Here is an 18131-nt window from a genome sequence, read left to right as displayed (position 1 = left end):
TCCAAAAACAAAAACTTTGAGAGCTAAAGTGCCAATTATATTACTAGGAGTAGAGGTAAGAGAAATCACCCTCAAAGATGTTGTCACAAAGCATTTATTTAAAATTAAAGCCTTGAAAATCTTGCAAGTTTTCAATAGAGAGCACTTGAACAGCAGTAGTTCAGGTACGTACAACCCTTCTTAAGCTTCACAAAAGCAATTGTTCATTTGTTGTCCACACATCATTCTCTACTGCTTGGCAGAGACAGGATGGAGGTAAGAATCCCAACACAGCCAGAGTATTCTTGGTTCCTGCAGAGCCATGCTGAACACCTTCACCAGACTACAAACAGCCAAAGTAACTTTAAAGCAGACAGTTATCCTCGAGGGATAGGAAGGAAAATTACAGACCTGCCTTTTCCACATCTGCAGTTTGTAGGGATACAATTAATCTGCTTGACCTCACTAGGATGAACTACAATGGGTTAGAGTTGGAAGAGCTTGGCAGCTGTGAGTATGATGCTACAGCTGCTTTGGCATCAGTAGATTTAATACCCAGGGTATTTCTGCAGCAGGAACACTACCAGCACCTTCAGTATGTGCAGAGGGCAAGTGCTCAGTGGAGGGTAAGAGCATCAGTTAAGTTCCTAAGGTAAAGCAGGTGGGTGTTAGATCATAAAGGCAAAGAAATTCTGAGTCACATCCCTTGATTAGGTTCCTGATTCTGCAAACAAGGGGCTTAAGTTGGTGGTTAAACTGATACTTAAAGCTTTCCTCTGTGCCTTCAGATGTCAGGCAGAAATTCCTGAGCAGAGTTAAGAACATAATACAGAGAGTTTTTCACCACTAACAGGGACCAGCTGGGATCCCAGCCCTCACTTAGTGCCGTGATAGTCTCTCATCCTCCTTGAGTAGCAGCTCTTTATTTCAGTTCAAATTCTCTTGAAATAACATCTGGAGTATGAAGAAAAACCCAGTATGTGCAACATGACTAAATTTCAGGTGCTGTGGAACCTGGAAAAAGAAACCCCCAGTCTTGGTGGGATAGAGCTGAGTTATTTCTGATTTTATATTGGTGATAGCAGTGTCAGAAATACATTCCAGGATTCTGCCTGGAGACTCCAACTTACTTCCTGAGAACTACTCAAGATTTAAAAAGTTACACAGAAGATCTGTCAAAATCTGTAAACCTAGCCTCAAATTAAGGATAAATTATCTATTTACACTTGTAATTGAATTCAATTCATCTTTTATTTATTACACAACTGTTCTGTGAAATGTTTTTCTTTATGCCCTTAGAAGGTAGAAGATAAAACTGTCCTTGCAATATTCAGCAAACTTCTGTGGTCACAGAATGCTTTTCTAGTGACTGTTCCATTTTATTTATCAGCTTTAAATAATGGTAGCCCCTGTTTCAGGGATCATTATCTCAGGTGAAAACAAATGATTCAATCTTTCAGAGCTGGTAATAGAGGCAGGAGCTTAGAGCTTAACCACACCACCACCTTTCTTTGGCTGAGATGAAGAAGCCTGCAGATTGCAAGACACCAGAGTCCTTTCCATGAACTCTCACCGAACAGGGGCATTTGTAGAATACACATCAGTTGTAGTCCCATTAATTACTTTGATTTCTTGATGTTTGGTCCATCATGATTCCATTGCTGTCTCCAAATCATTGCTGCTACTGCTGGCTGTGGAGCTGGAAGTCACAGAGTTGGCACTAGCCAGGATGAGCCTCTCTCTGTTTCCAAAAACTTCATTCACTGCAACACAAATGGAATTGCTTAAATGTTACTCTCTCAGAGGAAAGAGGAGTACAGCAAGGACAGCCTGGTGAGCACCATGAAATGGAAATTCCAACCTGCTGTGGTTTCAAAGCTCTTGCCCTTATCCCAAGTACAGAGTTGAAGCTAAAGGTCAGAAAATTGCCTGCCTATGATACTTCAATTGCAAGTCCTGTTATTTTTCCTCCAGAGCATCTAGAGGTTTCCTCTGCATAATTCCTGCACCTAAGTACTGTAAAATTGATGAGGTTTGAAGACCACATAATTAAGCTTAAATAATTTATTTCTGGTTTTAGTCTCTGGTTTCCAATAGGCTCTTAAAAGCCTTCTCCCAAAAAATCATGCTGTTTAGTTCCAGGTAGCTACAAGCAATCAAAACCAGTCCTCACTTTTCTTCCCATAAGTACCCAAAAAATATTATATCAAATCACATCAAGACCATCAGGAAAAAACAAAACATTTTTTGTTTTATAAGAAATAAAGTATAAAATAAGAAATAAGAAACAAAGGTATTATAAGAACTAAAGTATTACACATCAGCTGCAAGAACATAAATTGTGTCAAGCAGTTCTCTAATTCAGAAAAAAACCCACATTTTTTGAAGCTGAAAATGTGACCACACATGCAGTCCTGGAGCATTTAAAAATCTTAACCTACGGTTTTCTGTCAGAATCACAATACATTACTGAATATGAATACACCCTGCAAGCAAGGGGAGAACTACAACATTCAAAGAAATGGGAACATTACCTGCAGAGATCTTGCTTATATCCCAAACACGCAGCCCTTCCCGCTCTCCTCCAAAGGCAAAGACAAATGGGAAGTCAGGGCAGCAAGCTGCACAGAACAGAACTCCCTGGCACGGTGGGAGAGGAAAAAAAAAAAGAAAACTTTTAATCTTAATTTGTCATCTGAAAATACTTTCACCAAGCAAATTTTAGCAAATGCAATTAAGTTTCTGAAACTTCTTTTGTAAAGACATAAAATGAAAGTCAAGAGCTGCTAATTATAAACAGTTAATCACATCTTCGTCTTGCATGTAGCAGATGCAAGCTGCAGCACCCCAAGTTCTACTCAGAACATTGTATCTAGAATTTGGGTCTCTGAGGCTTTGAAGCAGTCTGCCAATTCCATGTTGAATACTGCACTGTAATGAGAATGATTTACCCAGAATATTTTACTAGTTTTTTTCCCATGAGACCTTAGGTAGAAAAAGATTCAAACGAGACAAAAAAAGAATAAGCAAAGTTTATGTATAAAACTTACTAGAATCAATAAATAAATATTACTATACCATTTTCATATCCCTGGAATGGACTAAACTTGGTCTGTCTCCCAGGATATCCCAAATTTTCACATATTTGTCAGCAGATGATGTCACAAGGCACCCTTTGATCTGACTGCTTAGTTGTAGCCCTGGAAGATGAAGAGTGCAGCAGTGTGAGAGCAACAGGCAATCCCCACTTCACAGTGATTAGGATACATTTTGAAGTGAAGTATGAGAACAACCCCAATATTCTCCTCACACTAAACTCCATTCCAGAACAAAGGAGCAGAACATTAATGAAAGTTCCATGTTGCCACTGGTCCCTGTAGTGAGAGCCAAGGGAATCATGCAGGCCTATTTTGCCTCCCAATCCCCTCAGCAGATTTGTTTCACATGCCAGCTACCATGATTAGCATGCACAACTTACTTGTTAAAGAAGGAATCACTACACCTCAGTGCTATGGATTAAAGGCATCTTCCAGATGTGCCTTGCCCACCTGGGACAAACAGGACACAAAGGCAATTTACCTGACACCTCTTCATCATGAGCTTTCAGAGTAAACAGGGGCTTATCAGCACGAGCATCCAGACAGTACACAAAGCCATCATCTGTGCTTGCCTAAGGAAACCACATTTAAAAAACAAACAGCCACAGTCACTCATTGGAAAAAAAACTTCCAGGGAAATAACAGCCACCCTCTGGTAAAACCCTCTGATCTGAGGCAGACATTTCTCCCTAGGACATGTTACACTGTTCCCAAGCCTGCACCCCCAAAGTCAGGCTCTACCCAGCTGGTACCCCAGCTATTCTATGAACCTCAATTATGCTGCACTGATGACATGGAAGTCTTAATCCCATGCAAATTTCTTAAAGTGTATTTTGAAGAGAGTTGCCCCAGTAAGTCTGGCCCTCAGATCAGGCAATGAAATGCAGAGCCTTCAGTCTCTCGACTGTCAGTTCAAAGCTTTTGGAGCCATCAGTGACTGCATAGGAGTCCTGTGCAAAACTAAGTGTGATTACACCAGGAGAGATTCACATCATAAACCAAACAGAGCTGAGCAGCCACTTCTGTTGGCTGTATACACAAAGCAACAGAGAACTAGACAGCCATTGAGATAATAGGGAAGATTTGGTTTTAAATTCTTGCAAAGTTTTATTACAAAAAACTCAAAAACACCAAGATATTTTTCTTTATACTCCAGGTGGTCTCTTCTTACAGGGAATAAGCAATAGAACAACAGAAAATAGCCTCAAGTTGCACCAGGGGTGGTTTAGCTCGAACATCAGCAAAAATGTCTTTACTGAAAGGCTTGTCAAGTACTGGCACAGGCTGCACAGGGAAGTGGTGGAATCCCCACCCCTGGAGGTATTTAAAAGCCATGTCGATGAGGCACTTATGGACAAGTGGTGTACTTGGCAGTGCTGGGTTAACATTTAAACTCGATCTCAGAGACTTTTCCAACTCCATACCAGCCAGGAGGACAGTGCCCTCTAGCGCTGACTTGAAACACTGAATTCATACTCAGGATCCCAGTTCTAATTAGCTATTTCTCAGCTGCAGTTGCTTCATTGTATGAAACACAACAGAAACTGCGCAAAGGAAAATATATCCAGCCAGTGAACACTGCAACGACATGCCCAAGGCTGTCACCTCTGGAGTGAAAAAGCACCAGCATCAACAGCTTTTCTACTGTTACAGTGAAGATACCAAATTAGTAGCTGGTGTAGAGATACTTACTGAAAAAACTACCTAAAAACATCCTCCCCCAGACTGCATTTTTATAATAAGCACCACAAAGCATACAAATGTCCATCAGCTCCATTATGATTCAGAAACATTATGAATACTAAATAGGTTAACACAGGTTAAATGACATGGCAACAACCAACCAGAACAGAAAAACATGTACTCACCAAGAAATGGCAAGGTGAGAAATGATTCCAAATTACTCTCTCAACCTGACCACTAAACCGCCACACTCGATGGCTGTCCTGGGGGTTTCTGCAGTCATATAGCACTGCTGATCTAGGGGAGAAAGGGACAGGAAATAAGATTTAAAAAAAAAAGATCAGGGTAGAACACTTCATGACATAGTTTGCTTTCTCACTGACATCTACAGAAGCTCCATGTAAACTATAATTAAAAAATTAAATGTAAACAACTTCACTACTTAGTCTTCTAATTCTGTAACAGATTAAAATCTTGCAGATAAGCACGAGATTTTTCCATGTGCTTCAAAGTTTCTTCTTGGTTACCAACAGCCTCTCTACTGAAACTAAGCAGAACTTGAATTTACTCAATACGTAAGATACTTATCACATAGCAGCCATAATTATGCAAATATATCACTTAATTACAAACAGACTTCAGTAAAGTCAAGTAATGACACACTAATTAGGAAATTAATTTTGTCATACATATGCATACATTTTCAAATATGCTTAATAAAAAAATAATTTCTAAAAAAACAACAATCTTAAGAAATAGTTCTAGAAAGACCACTCCACAAAGGAGAAAGAGTGGATGGCAGTCAGTGGGTCCTCTGGGATTCTTTGCAGGCACATGCTCAGCTGAGTGGCTGCAGAATCTGTTCCAACTCAAAAAGCTCCTGGGTGCAAATGCAAGGGAGGAGTGGTCATGTCAGTCCAGCATCACCTCACCACTATCAACATCCTCTCTGTAACCCACTCCCACTCTATAGGTTTCCAAGGTCTTTTACCAAGTATTTTACACAACAGTTTCTTTAGGTCTGGTTCTCAGGCTATGAAAGCATCTCCCAATGCTCACTGAACTGCCTGTAGTCCTGGCAAGGCTTTGCAGGACAAATCCACAGGAGGAGTCTGTTAGTTTATGGATAACACTGTGGTTTAGACATGTCCATGGTACCAAAGGGGCAGCTAAAAAGGAATCAGCAGCTGGTCACTGCTTCAGCTTAATGCTTCCTTTTATCAAAGTCAAAACAGAGGGAAAAAACAGAAGCAGCTTCCTAACAGCAAAAGGTCCTTCTCCAATACTTCAGCAGATGCAGCACGAATGTAACAGAAGCCATAGAACTTGAAGGCTTGGCTAAAGATTGGCAAGTCTATAAATTATTTTAACATAAGGACAAAGCCTTAAAAGCAGAATAAAAAATATCCATGTAAGAAAATCATGGTGGTAGAACAAAATTTAAAAGTTACCCCATTGAGATGGGAGAACAGAGAGGGAGTATTTTGGCTGGCAGGACGTACAAGAACTGGCAGCTACATAGTCCAAGTGTGCAGACACACACCATTTCCAGCAACTCCAGGCTGCAATCACAGGAGACAGCCCATTACAATTTGGCTGTGCCTTTAGAGGCTGGAGGGAGAAAACTGGGATTTTAAAGTCCCTCGTGCCTCCACCTTGGCCTTACTGGCTGGCAAAAATTGGGCAAATTTTCACAGAAATAAACAGTGACATGTTCCCAATGAAGAAAATGCCATAAGGCCAAATTAAGAAATAAAATTTGGTTTGGAGCAGGCAGACACCTGGCACAGAAAATGTCAGTCCAGATGGTTTAAGCATTTGCTACCCCTGAAAAAGAGGTAAGGAAAACTACATCTTGGCCATATGCAAACCTGGCTTCCTCGCTGGAAAAAAATAACAGCATTACTCAAATTGGCAGTTAGATGAAAAATGAATGAAAACACAAGGCTTAATTGAAAAGGAATATCCTCCCCAGGTGGAACATGTGAAAACATGGTCCTGACATACTTATCAAATGATCCAGAAACGAGGGTCTGAGTTTCAAAGGGATGAAACTGCAATGTCTGGACCTAGATAATGGAAGATTTTATGTAACACACATATAGAGGAACTTTCTTGGATCAAAGCACGACCATCCCAACCCCAAGCCAGCACACAAGTCCTCCCCCAAAAACCCTCCTATTAAGCTTGTTGATACTCAGATTGCTCAAAATCAGTGCAATTAATGCAAGAGATGTGCATTAATTCAAATACCCCCACAAGGTGAAAATAAGATATTTTCCAATATAATTTGACTGAACAGAATCCCATGTCCCCTTTCTGCCCTAGATATTAAAAAGAAAAAAAACAGCTGGAGGTAAAAGAATATCTGCTTCCAGTTTGGGGAAAAAAAGTAGATGTTAACAAAATATGAAAACCAGGAGTTTGTCAAGGGCAGTGACTTTGTTATCAGCAAAATAAGGTTACAGCTATTAATAACTAGCTTTTACATTTTAATTACTATGAGATTTATTCATTTCTGAAGTACTCATCACTATGGTATTTTAGTATCACTTATTTTAAACCTTTTCACCTAGAACAAACTGTAACTGACACTCATTCCCTTAAGAGAGTTACAGTTTGACCTATGTTCAGACATCTACTATTGTAGCTTAAACGAGCACTATTATATTCCCCACCGTTAGGGCCAATACACAAAAGGTATTTTAAGAACTATTATAAAGCTTTAACTTTCTAAAAATTAGTTAAATAACATTTTAAAAAGCAAATACAGTACTGTTTGCAAAAGCAACTAATTCATAAATTAAAACAATTCTGCACAGATTTTAGAAAATTAGAGGATTGTTGTTCTGAGGATTCACTACCAAGCAGCAAATTAAAAACTGCAGTTACATTTTTCTCTGTATTCCACAGTGGAAGAAACACAGCAAATAATCCATACCTTGTCTGTATGTAGTGTCAGGCTGGCTGCTGGCTTACCCACAGCCATGTCCCACAAAATCACTGTGTTGTCAGCAGAGGCACTTGCTAAAACATTCCTGATAACGGATCAAAAAACAGTTTCAAAATTCTTTCTACAAACAATTAATGGTAAAAAATCCAAAATACACACAAAGCTCAATTCTGAGAACAAGTACACAGTTTGATTCCTCTCAAGTCGGAGGGATAACTCTCTGAAGGCAATTTTAAGTTTTAAGTAAAGATTACAAATGAGCTATATTAATTTCATTAGTAGAACACTTATAACAATGACAGTTCTGCTTCTATTTCCCCTGATATTACTTACAGCACCATTTAGACAAAGATTTCGCAAACAAAACTAAGTAATAAAGGCTTTGAAGCACATGCTTTCCTTTGACACTGAATAGTATTTTTAAACATTACCTGTGCTGCCGTTCTGTTTGCATATGCATGCAGCCAAGAACCTGACAAACCTGTTTGTGAAATATTTTGCTAATATCTGTTTATATTCCTACTGAAGATACACTATACCCTTTGTAGACTGCTGAAAGTAACCACTAAAATTTCAGTTAGTTTACAGATCCCACATTTCAACTTAAATTTGACCAATTGTGTTAGGAGCAATAAACACAGCTTAAAAGTTCGATCAGAAAAAACAAATCAAAACATCCCCAAATGCCTGTCAAACACACACTACATTTCCTATAACTGCTTCATTGCTCTTAAAATCAGATTTATTACCTCAACATGCTATTTCTGACTGAAACTGCTCCCCCTCCTCTTTTTATATTAACGAAGTGTTTCTGTCTGAAAGAGTTAACATTCTCCTGGAAATGCTGTTTTCCCAAGCAATGTTACAAGGGAAAGTTAAGAAAATGTATAGTGAAGGCTGTAAGAACGTTTTACAGTAACACCACTATGACCTACAGGCAGAAAGTTATTTGTAGAGAGTTGTCACAACATGCCTTGCTTAAAAGAAAAAAACAACAATAAAACATTTTATATACAAGCTGCTCCAAGGAGTTCCTTGTTTTGTCCATAAGCTGCCCTCTTCAGAGTTGTTTTTATTTCCTGAAAGATCTACCAGTATCAATGAATTTGTAACTCAGCACATTACAGAATTATGCATTTCAGACTTAACTACTGAAGCCATAATTTTTTTTCACCCTTGTCTATATTATCACCAGACCACTCCTAGGTACACAAAAGCTTCTCTTTTCTAAGAATGATGAATTGATCACTGTCACATTCTGTGCATATGTCTCTAATTTAAAAACACTGTAAATTAAGAGTGCAATTTATATACATTTACTGAGGTCTGCGTGGGTGTTTTCTTCATCAGTATCTAGATAAGAAAACAGTACAAATGAAGGCTCACACCTGCTCATCAGAATATTCAGAGTTGTCTCTGAACACGTTCAAAGGCAGAGGCATTTATGACAGCAGAAAAAAAAAAATCAGCCTGTGTCTGACTGAAGCAGTTTCAAGACCCCTGCTGACAGATGAACTGTTAACAACAACCTAAGTGATAAAAAACCAACAGCATCTTCACTTCAGTCAGCACACTGTCCTTGACCTCTGCCCCAAGATGGGCCAGCTTTGTGTTGCTTCAATAGCAGCACTTCATTTCTAGTTCATTCAGGCAACAGGGAATTTTCTCTGCCTAGATGCCAGAGGCATTTCCATAACTGAGCTATTAGGGCTTCTACACTCTCTTTCCTGTTCACAGTTTTGGGGCAAAAGCCAGAAGGAAAAAAAACCGAAACAGAATAGCAAAGACTTTCTTCTATAGATCTACTTGTCTCTGTTGAAATGGTGTTTTAGGCCACTGGCAGAGCAGCATAGCTTAGGGCAGCCCTTCTGCTTCTCCAGTTTGAACAAGTGAAACGTAGACAATTTATCAAATGGCTCACACACACCTTTGGCCTGCCCTCATCTAGACAACCTGCAAATTAAAAGTGACCTGCAGCAATATACAAGTATTAAAAAACAAAAAGTCAAGGGCTCTAGTTAAAACAAACAAACAAACAAACAGAAAAAACGTGTATTTTTAAGAATGCATCAATTTCAGCAGTGCTTTCAAGTTTTTGGATTTTGTGTGAAACCTGTTCACCTAATGAAGACTGCAATTTTCTAACATCCATTGTTATCCAAGTATTCTTTACCTGCTTTGTTTATTCCATGAAAGATCAAGCACAGCATCAGTATGTCCTTCAGTCCCTTCTGAAGATAAACCCTGTTTACACACACATGACATAGACTTTTGAAAATTTCAGCTTCAGTGCAAATCAAGCATTACTCCACATTAGTATGAATTCCCTAAAGCCTTCACAAACAACTTCATATTAAATTACTCTCACTTGCTGCAACACAGCTTTTGGGAGAACTATCTCAGCACCACCTACACCTCCTACCCCAGATCGCAGATCACTCCAGCTGCTGCCTTTACAGAACTGGTTATTCCCTTCAGGCTAGTAAAAGAAACCTCATTATTTCCAGCTAATGTGCAACTTCTTCAGCTTCTTTCTAAACTCTCCTGGCAGTTCTCTCTCTCTCCTCCCAATTAACTGAGCTTTGGGTCCTTGCAACTGCCAGCTCCTGCAACTTCTAATTTTAAATAGTTAAGATTCAAAGTTTACTGGGACACCACCCCACTCCTGTTCTGCTCTTAATTCCAGGCTTCACTTATTTAGAGATCAATTAGCCTTTCAAATATTGTAGGGGGGGAAGAAGAAGGCATTATCCCTGCTATAAATTTCCTCCATCCAACCAGCTAAACCATTTGGAAACACTTACTTTCTTTCCTTTCTTTTTCTTCTTTTTCTCTTTCTTGCCTCCAAGAGAAAAGACTGGTTCCAAGGATTCTACTACATCAAGGTCCCAAATGTCAATGACTGGGGTCATGTTACCCACTGCAACATAATTTCCTACAAACAAAAAACCAAATGCAACCACATTTATTTAGTTGTAAAACAGCATATTTGGCAATTCAGCTGCTCCTTCTTTCTTTGGTTAAGTAAAACTTATGTGCCACAATCTTCTATTTAAACGTACTTATGTTTATAACTAGGAAGGAGCAATTTAAAAATATCAGCTGATAGCAGATGTTGCCAGAAAAAAAAAAATTACTTGCCCTCCTTCCCCTTCAGTACAAGTAACTGTTTAAACAACATGTATAAAGTAGCATGTTTTGCTTGTTTTTGAAAGGAAAAACAAACCAAAATTAAACCACATCCCCTGTACTATGGAAGAAAAAATTCCGAGAAACACAGGAAAAATGTTACTAAATACATAAATATATAAAATATATACAAATTTTGATGTGGCTTACATTTAATGAACTGAACAAAAGCAACCTTTCATTTGCAAACAGAAAAGAAAGCAGATTTCAGAGATTGCTCTGGTCTGCCGACAATAACTTAATTGTTTCCAATAAAATCAGCATTTTATTGCAAAGCATTTATAAGCATTTTTTACAGTAGCATCACTGAGATGACTGGATCACCAAGCAAAAATACCCGATATTCACATCTTGGTTATCCCAAGTCAATACTACCTTGATATTAACACTGATTTTATTTCTTTGTACTGCAGGAAGAAATTATTTACTGACAACATTACACTTACATGCTTTTCAAGCAAAAATTCTTTAACTGGACACAGACAATATCCTTTGTAATTTACCTGTTGATTCATCTGGACTAGGATCAAAATTCAACCACTCCAGGCTCAGAGGGTAAGCAGGCAAAATAATATCATGATGGACATAAAATGAGTCCTCTTCATGATTATAAACTGAAAAAAAATTAAAGTTATGCAAGACATCAGTGAAGAGGGAAAACAAACAACTATGAGCACGTCACTTCTACAAAAGGCAGCTGTAGAAAAAGCTAAATTCTCAAGGAGATTTAGAAGGAAAATTCAGAGTCTTCAGAGATTTACTGCAGAGGCCAGACCCTCTACAAATGTTGTACCTCACAGAATTATACAAAATAAAAATTATCCTGTGTACTTTAGATAAAGGTGTGATGAGTTCAGTCAAGGTTCAATACTTCTACTTTATTTGTAAGATCTCTTAATAATACATGCTCCATATCCAGCACTTTCTACATCAGGATACATTCAGTTTACAGAATTAGTTATTAAAAAATATTCCATATAAAATTGAAAAGGAAATGATGGTAAAAAGACAAATCAAAGGAAGGTGAAGAAGTCAGAAGGATTTCTACCTTTAGTAGATGATGAGATACAGGAAAAGTTTTGATACAGCAGCCATATACTAAACACAAATTCTCTGTAGCCAGCTATTTTTCTCCTTATAATAAAATAACAACTGGACAGCAGAGAAAACCTATGAATTATTTAATAACATCTTATCACACACACAAAATCACAGTGCCATTTTTAAGTGCATGTGACAGATGTTCAGATAGTAACTGAAGTCACCAGTTTATTAAGTTACCTTAGTAGTCAACTAAGACAAGGTTACCCAATTTTAGAAACTGCAGAAGTTTTGCTATTGTTCTGTAAGTTTATATTGGATATAAACTTACAGTTAATAAAATTTGTAAACACCTCCAAACACAGGAAATGCCACATGCTGGTATCTGAAGAGATGCCTTCACACATTTTGGTCATGTTGTTGCTTAAAATGAAATACTTTGCCTACAGAAACACAGACAACAGCACAAGTGGCCAGAAACATTCCCAAAAAGAACCACAGTAAGCAACGTTTGATAGTATTTATTGGCTGCAACAGAACAATTTTTACACAGCAAAAGTAAACCTATTTCTAGAACAAGTAGTATTCAGGCCCTATTAATGATTATCTCTTCAAGACCATGATGATAAAAGTGCTGGTTCTTCTAATTCTAGCAGTAGAAAGCCCACTTAAAGAAGCAAGGAGAAAGCTAAATTAAAAAATATAAATAAAACAACAAACCACTAGAGGATGCTTGCAGGATATGGAAAGTAAGACTGGAATGAAGAGCTTATGTTTAGAGAATAAAAATGCCACAGTATTTCCTACACATTTTAAGAAACAAAATAAGGAAAAGACTTGCTATACAGCCTGAAAGAAGCAAGTTATCCTTTAAATCATAGTAACTACACAGGAAATACTCTAGTCCTGAAAACTAGCTAAAGCACCATGACACCGAAAAGGACAAAACACAAGGCAGAAGGGGAGAAAAATCCTTCTCAAAACCAACCCATTGCCTCTTCAACACAGCAACATGGCACATGCTAGGCAAGACATTCCCTATGTTCATTGTAAAGAACAAATCCTATTTTACTCACCATGGACCTCCAAACTACAGCAGTCTTTATCAACTCTGCCACAAAGGACAAGATTGTCACTGGGTTTTATCAAGAAGTCCTCCTGTTCATATTGCTCCTAAACAGCAAAAAAGAGAAGACAAAGGGTGTTGAGCAAAGCACATAAATCATGAAACTACATGTGTTCAAAAGGTGGAATCAGTAATACTGAACCACAGATGAAAATACTCAAAATCCAACACCCTAATGTCCACCCACCTAAAACCACTTTATGGTGCTGAACAGAGAAAAGCAAGAACTAGACTCGATTACGGGGAGAGTGAATAGTCATTAAATTATACTGAAGGTGGGTTTGTAGAGATGTTTAATTATCAAATATAAAACCATATTTCAAGGCTATCCTGATGCAGCCAATTGCTGAAAAGAAAAACATCACCAGGTGTCCACAAAGAAAGGTGATTTCTCTTGTGCTCCTGTGCCTTGACCACTTATATAACAGAATAGCATTTTACCCAGTAACAATGCTTGCAGCTGCTCCTCACATCCAGGAAGATACTTCCACTGACCAATTCCTGGAAAATATTCCCCAAGAAGTACTGCCTATAGCACTACCAGGCATTCAGCTGTACCCTCTCATCTGATTTTCATTGTTACTGAGGAATGGAAGGAACTTAGGAATTTTTGTTGCAAAAAATTAAGAACTGTACAGAAGTCAATAATCTTACACAGAGTAGCATCCTCCCCATCTTCAACACATACACGACTTTGTGAGCTTCTCATTGCAAACTTTTAGTTGTTTTTGTTTTGTTTTTTTTTTATTCACTTCAAGCATACTTCAGTATTAGAATTCTATCAAGTTCTGCAGTTCTTTGAATTCACTTAAGGTTACACAATACATAGTCTTCAACAGTTCCAGTAGTAAATACCAAATGACAAAAATTACAACAGAAAATTCACATCAAATAACTTGAGCATAGGAAGAAGAGCTTGAAAAAAAGGTGTTCATTTTCTGTATGTCTACAAACCCAACTTCTGCAAAGATGTCCCTCATCTGACAGTGGAAACTAATACAGGCAGAAGCAGCCAACAACACAGTACTATTTAGAGATACATATACACACATACACATATATATACAAAGAACATTGATATATTAGACACACTGCCTGAGTCCAGAGTCCACCTCAGCCCGATTTCTTACACAAACTGGTGGAAGGTGCAAGAGTCTTGCAATTGGGGAAATTTTTGAATTTTGTCCGCTTGTGGCCTGAGACTTGTTATTTCTTCAAGTGTTTTCTGTGTCGTGTTAGGCAGGTGAAAAACCATCCATATACAGAAGTGCATGGTTTAAGTAACCTCCTACTTAGATGCAAAAGGCACAGAAAGAAGGGACAGCACAAAGCAACCTTAAAAGCAAAGAGCACCATCTAATCAAAACTCTGGCCCACCTTTGAAAAGGGACTGCAAGCACTTACATGGCCCAAGGCAGAGTGGAAAATTAACTGATTTTAAAGTTTATGCTGTTTAAGATATTTAAGATTCTTTAAGTACTCACAGTGGATTTTAGGGTGATGTAAGGATCGTTTTCATTGCTCCCATATACTGCCAGAGTAGCCAAAGAGTCTCCAAGTTTTAAATCACCTAGATGGGAATTTCAGAACACTTTTTATACATGTCTGTAACAGGCAAAGTTAGAAACTCCTGTACCAATACCTGTATTACCTATACAGCAAAGTATCAGGAATGGGCTAGATGAACTTCCAAGTTCCAAACTTAAGTATCTCGGTGAGATAAACTGCTTAGTGCTTTCAGGGACTTCTGCTGCTCTGCTCCAGCACTACAGCAGCCAGAGTGACAACCTTTCCAACAAGCTCTTGGTCTTAGTGTCAGCAAGGGGGACACTGAACTGTTTCCCTCACTAAATGTCTTCCCAAGATGGGACAGCAAATCATTAAAACTGTGAATTTCCAGCATCTGAAACTTAACACAGTGTAGGCTTAGGCTATTAAAGTCTAAAGTACAACAAGCAGTGGAAAGGCTCTTCACAAAGGTTCTTCACTTACACTGCACATCTGACACACAAATTCTTCTAACCTGTGTATTCCTCTGCATCGTAATTGTCCAAATCATATTCATCCAGTTCATGATCAGACAGCTCTTCATTGTTTTGGGAAGACTTAGTGCTGCTGCCAGGCACGGGTGCATTCGTGTCACCTGCTGTCTGGCCTTCATCACTGCCACCAGCACCATCCCTATGGAAAGATACACAGCCCTGAGAAACTCTGGCAGACACACAGAACACTTCCAGGGGGCTGCTGGAGAGATTTCAGCACACAGTCCCAGCTGCTCACATGGCTTTCAAGTCTTTATGCCCATAATTTTGAAATCCATTCACTCCTTCTAGAGCCTTTCCTAAAGTATAAGGCATCTATAATTCTCAGGCTTTCAGAGAAAGCTTTTCCTTGAAAGTTTTCATGACAAAATGTGACATCAATTTTCCTCAACAAGGTAAACTGTGTGTCCAAGCCCCTTTCTTTTACACGTTTTTTGTGGATACAGTCTCTCAACTTTCTTCTGTGCATTCATGTGTGTCCATGTCATTCCTTCCTTTCTTTTCCCTACTCAGAGGTATGGTCACATGTGAGAATTCCCACATTTCTTCAAGCTTTTTAAGACCTAATTTTCTCACACTTCCCATACTTAAGGAAAGGAAAAATAACATAGAATTCATTAGGTAAGGTCACACTTTGGATTCTTCTCATGGAGTAAACCATGCAACATCTAGAAAATTCAGAATTTTGTAACATCAGTTCTGCATGCAAGGAATTCAGAAGAAGGAAATGCACATTAAACACTGGCTGAGAAGATAACAGACATCCAAGGTGTCACAATAGAGTGTGCTCCAAAGAAATTCATCCCTGCTCAACACACTGTATTTCTGTCCTTCTGCATGCAAAATTCCCAAGCAACAATGAGCCAAGGTGGTTCTCAGTACAGTTTCCAAATTAAATATCAGGAACTTAATTTTCCTAATTTGTTCAGTAAAATAAACACTTCACATTAACAACCTAAATAGAGACAAGTAACAAGATAATTAAATAGAATAACTAAATCCAATTTTGATTTGTAATTTTTGCACAGGGAAAAAAAAGTGAGATGTTGCAACAAATTCTGCAAAGTACAACAAATTATAAATAGATCAGCTGTTTCAGATGGTCTTCATATTTCCATCCTGAAGTTTTATAGAATGCAAAAAAAAACAGCACCTCAAATCTTTCCATGCTTTTGAAATTGCAAGAGAAAGGAAATCACTCCAAAAAACAAAAGTTTACACATAGAAAGGGGAAACAACTCCACAGAAAACAGAAACATTAATCAGCTAAGAAATGAACATGATGTGAGAACCTTCCAAATGGTTATGATTATTTTGGAACCATTAAATAACCAAAACTAGAAAAAACAGAATAAAATACATCCTGGGACAATACACTCTGCTCAGCAGTAGTGTCAGTGATCCAACAGAAACAAGGTGGATAATATTCATCCAAGTATAAAAACTTTGTCTGCTACCTGTTGCATCTGTTCAACCACTCACACCCTACACAGCTGAAACACTCAGAAGCCTAACTCAATGCACAGATCTAACAGAAAATGGCCAGAAAATGGAATAAGACCTCAATCCCCCACTCTGTCTGGACAAAAGAGAAACATTTGTTTCTCATCTTCTACTGTGTTTCCTAAGTACGTCATTTCTTGTATTAGTTTTGTAAATACTGTTTTTTAACAGCAGAGCAACAAAACTTAACACAACTACATAACCAAGAGCTCTCAGTGCTGAGGGGAGAGCTGCGACGTCTCCAGTTTCACGGTGTCCAGACACACCCCTGAGTGATGTACTGCCTTTTTTACCAATGCACGAACCCGCCGTCACTCTGATCTCCACTGTGCCCGCCACACCCTGACCTGTCCCACCCCCGGCATCCTTTCTTCCGGCCACTTTGGGACGCCGATCCCGCTTTGCCACAGGCCCAAAGCAGCCGCTGTTCCAAACCCAGCGCCGTAATTCTCACTGTAGGGGAACAGGAGCTCCAGCAGAGCCGGTCACTGCCGCTGGCAGCCCGCAGTGAGGGCAGAGCGAGCACAGCGGAACGCAGCGCCTCGCCACCTCCCCGCCGGCAGCAGGACCCGGAGGCCAGGCTGCCGTGGCACGGTGTGTCCGGCGGGAATCCGCGCAGCTTGCTGCCGGTCCCGCTGCTCCTTGCGGCTCCCCGGGCCGGCCCTGCAGCGTCCCCGTGCCCGTGCCGCCGCCTGCCCTCCGCGGCTCTCTGAGCGGCCGAGCAGAGCCCGGCAGCGGCGGCCAGTGCGCCCCGGCTCACCCCAGCCTGTCCTGCGCCTCCTCGATGAGACCCTTCAGCTCCTCCTCGCTGAGCTGCACCTGCAGGGCGGACACAGAGGGGTGAGGGAGGCGGCGGGGGCGGGCGGGGGTCCCTCAGCCCCGGCCCCGGCCCCACCTTGTCGGGCGTCTCCTTGGCCACGCCGCGCCGCACCCAGGCGGCGCAGGGCACGGGGCAGCTCATGGCGCCGCCGCCGCACGTGCCAGCGGCCCGGCGCGCCCCGTGACGTCACGGGAGCCGAGACCGCTCTCCGCGGCGCGGAACGGGAGGGGCGGAGACTGCTGCGTGACGTCATCCCCGCGCGCCGGCGCGGCTGCGGGAGACGGGCGGGCGCGGCGGTGCCGCCCTGTCCGCGGGGTTCGTGGGGAATCCCGGGATCCATTAACTTGGAATAAACCCTCTGAGATCAGCGAGTCCAACCTTCAAGTGCTCCGCTCCCCATCCCGGTCACGGCTTCCCTCACTGCCCTGCCACTGAGACATCCCGGCGGCAATCCACCGAAATGAGAAGTTTAGAAAGGCCTTTTTTGATATTGGTCCCTACATTTTATCCAAGAAACCAGCGCACGGAGTCAGTGGCAACAGGGAGGTGCAGGGAGTCGTGAGGGTCTGGCGTCTCCATAGGAGCGGCTGCTTTCTGCCCTCCTACATGGGCTAACTCATTAAATCAGAGGAAATGGATTAAAGGCCAGCTGGAATGTACAGGAAAGTACTCTCTTACTAACATGCTGAAATCACTG

The 18131-nt window shown here is 40.3% G+C and overlaps 1 protein-coding gene across 1 annotated transcript; it reads right to left on the bottom strand.

Annotated features, from left to right (window-relative positions):
- Positions 1-78: 78 nt before the first annotated feature.
- PWP1 (PWP1 homolog, endonuclein) lies at positions 79-17614 on the bottom strand. Its single transcript, XM_021553941.4, has 15 exons — positions 17510-17614; positions 17375-17433; positions 15093-15250; positions 14554-14639; positions 13020-13116; positions 11406-11516; positions 10518-10648; positions 9887-9957; positions 7702-7798; positions 6768-6829; positions 4946-5057; positions 3559-3649; positions 3058-3179; positions 2514-2619; positions 79-1742 (listed from the first exon to the last, which is right to left on the bottom strand). The coding sequence occupies exons 1-15, from the start codon at positions 17573-17575 to the stop codon at positions 1627-1629; spliced, it is 1485 nt and encodes a 494-aa protein (XP_021409616.2). The 5' UTR covers positions 17576-17614; the 3' UTR covers positions 79-1626.
- Positions 17615-18131: the final 517 nt, after the last annotated feature.

This window comes from Lonchura striata, chromosome 1A (genome assembly GCF_050655825.1).
Source record: "Lonchura striata isolate lonStrDom1 chromosome 1A, ASM5065582v1, whole genome shotgun sequence".
Classification (NCBI taxonomy): Eukaryota; Metazoa; Chordata; class Aves; order Passeriformes; family Estrildidae; genus Lonchura; species Lonchura striata.
The sequence above is the reverse complement of the archived record's forward strand: the minus strand, read 5'-3'. Positions and strand labels throughout refer to the sequence as shown.